At 18.3% G+C, this 2,469-nt stretch overlaps 1 protein-coding gene across 2 annotated transcripts in view; it reads right to left on the bottom strand.

The window, feature by feature from the left end:
- LOC102677486 (centrosomal protein of 112 kDa-like) overlaps positions 1-2,460 on the bottom strand; it is a 5,560-nt gene extending 3,100 nt beyond the window's left edge. The window contains exons 1-5 of one of the 2 annotated variants that reach the window (XM_006616095.2): positions 2,275-2,460; positions 1,347-1,972; positions 616-1,098; positions 321-529; positions 55-217 (exon numbers count right to left, since the gene is read on the bottom strand). In XM_006616095.2, the coding sequence (XP_006616158.2) occupies positions 55-217; positions 321-529; positions 616-1,098; positions 1,347-1,972; positions 2,275-2,458 (1,665 nt within the window). In that variant the 5' untranslated portion in view covers positions 2,459-2,460. Of the gene's footprint in view, positions 1-54; positions 218-320; positions 530-615; positions 1,099-1,346; positions 1,973-2,237 lie in introns of both variants that reach the window. The other variant, XM_031510644.1, reaches the window with a different exon arrangement.
- Positions 2,461-2,469: the final 9 nt, after the last annotated feature.

Below are 2,469 nucleotides of genomic sequence, written 5' to 3'. Positions count from 1 at the left end.
TAATTTACATATATATTATTACAAAATATATATACATAACGCAAAATATTTAACCTTTAAATTGTGAATTTTTTCTTTATATTCGTTTTCTATTTGTAATTTTTCATTTTTTAATTTTTCGAATTTTGTTATGTAATCTGTTTCTAAATATTCTATTTCTTTTTTAATTCTTCCTTCTGATTTTGTTATTACTTCTCTTAAAAATGAAATTTGTCTTCTAAAAATTAAATTATTTTTATTATTATATTATTATATTATTATATTATTTATATTTAAAAATGGTTTAATAAAAATATTATAATAATATGTAAAAAACATACTCATAAAATTCTGCTTGAAATGATAATTCGCTATCATATTTTTCATTTATATAGGATAATTTATTTTCCAATTTTGATTTTTCTTCTTCTAATTTTTTTATCCTATCTTTCATTTCTTTAATTTCATTTATAAATTTCTTTTCTTCTTCATCTAAATCCAATTTATAAATTGTAGTATTTGGTATTGATACAGACTGTGTCATTAAAACCTTAAAAAATAAACAAAATTTTATTTTTTTTATTACATATTTCTGTGTAAATATAATGTATAAATATTATATCTGAAAAATTTTACATTAATATATTGATTAATTCGTTCTTGTTGAATTTTTATTTGTTTTTCCAATAAAGTTTGTCTTTCAAACTGTAATTTTAGAAGTGCATTAAATTGTTTCTCTTGATTATGTAATGCAGAATGTTGTGCATTTGTTATTTTATTTAATTGTTCATTTTGTAGAGAAAATATTGCTGCTGTTCTTAATTCATGTTCTTGTTGTTGCATATTTACAAATGCATTTTCTTGATGTAATTGTGTGCCAAACAAGAATGGGAAAATAGATGTATCTTCTAAATCATTTGTACCAGATTTTTTTGAACCTACTGTACTGTTTGTATTTTGAATTTCAATATTTTGTTTAGAAGTAACTGTTTTATCAATTTTAGTTATTTTTTCATTTGTTGTTAATTTTTTTGGACCACCCAACCATTCTGGTAAATCCTTTTCTGTTTTCATATTTTGTATAACAGAATTTTTAGTTGAAACATTTTCATTTGTCATCTTAAAAATTAAAAACATATTTAAAATTGGAAATATTCCCTTTTTTTTAATTAATGTTACAATTATAAACATAATAAATATTATTATAAATAAATTAATAATTTTATTTCATTATTTTAATTTTTATTTTTAATATTTACTTATTATCTAAATTATATTTTATATTAACTTTTACAAATATAAAATATTTAAGTTTTATTTTCCTGATACTTATTTAATTATTTATATTATAAATGAAATATAATTACCAATTCAAGATTTTGATTTGATAATAAATCAACAGATAACAAACCAAGAGGATCATTTATAATTTTTGTATTTCTTCTACCTCTACGAGATTCTTTTGCAAAGAATTTAGTTGATAAATCAGTAGCATCTAATTTTGATTCTTGTATATTTGTAGATTGTTCTAATTCTGTTTTTTTATTATTTTTAGGAATAATAGAATCCACAACATTTGGTGAATGAGATTGATTTTCAAATGAATGCTCTCTTAAAGATAATCTCTTTGTTTTATCTATTATATCACATTTATCATTTAAATTCATTAAAATATCTTCATTTTTAGATATAGTTTTCAATTTCTGTATATTTTTTTCTTTAAATTCATTTTGTGATATAATAAAATTACTTTTAGAAGGTGAATAACCATTTAATTTCTGTGAAAATAATTGATTAGTTTCTTCTTGCTCTAAATGCAATTCTAATCCATTATTTGATTTAATACTCGTTGTAGATGTAATTGGATTTTTGATTTTGAAAATATCTTCTATCAAACTGCTTTTACTACTAGATGCAAATAAACTCTTACTTTCTTTTGCAGAAATTTCTTCATCAGATAATAATCCAGTTAATAAATCATCTTCATTAGGATCTATATATTAAGAAAATTCTCAAATAATTATAAAAATTATAATTTAAAAAATAATAATTTAAATAATTGATTAAAATGTAATTATTTAATTTATTATTATAATTATTTAATTATTATAATATAAATAAAAATTTAATTAATAAATATTGTATCTATATAGAAATATATTTTTTATAAAATTATAAAAAAATAAATACAAAAAATTTTAAATCCAAAAATATTTTTTAAATTTTTTAATAACAAATCATTATTAAAAATAAATCACCAGTTTATGTTATTTATATTTTAAGTGTGTACAGCACCTTTAAATATAACTTTTTTTTTTATTTCTCCATCAGATTGTATATTAGAATCTTTAAGAGCATTTGTAGATTTTAATTTTTTAAATGAATCATTAAATAATTCCATATCTAAACTCTCCATATCTTCTAATGTTTTTGTAATATCATTTAAATTTGTATTTAATGTTTTATTGTAATCAACCATCTGCATATGAA

Source organism: Apis dorsata, unplaced genomic scaffold (genome assembly GCF_000469605.1).
Source record: "Apis dorsata unplaced genomic scaffold, Apis dorsata 1.3 scaffold_249, whole genome shotgun sequence".
NCBI classification, from domain to species: Eukaryota; Metazoa; Arthropoda; class Insecta; order Hymenoptera; family Apidae; genus Apis; species Apis dorsata.
Note: the sequence above shows the minus strand (reverse complement) of the source record. Positions and strands in the feature narration are given on the sequence as shown.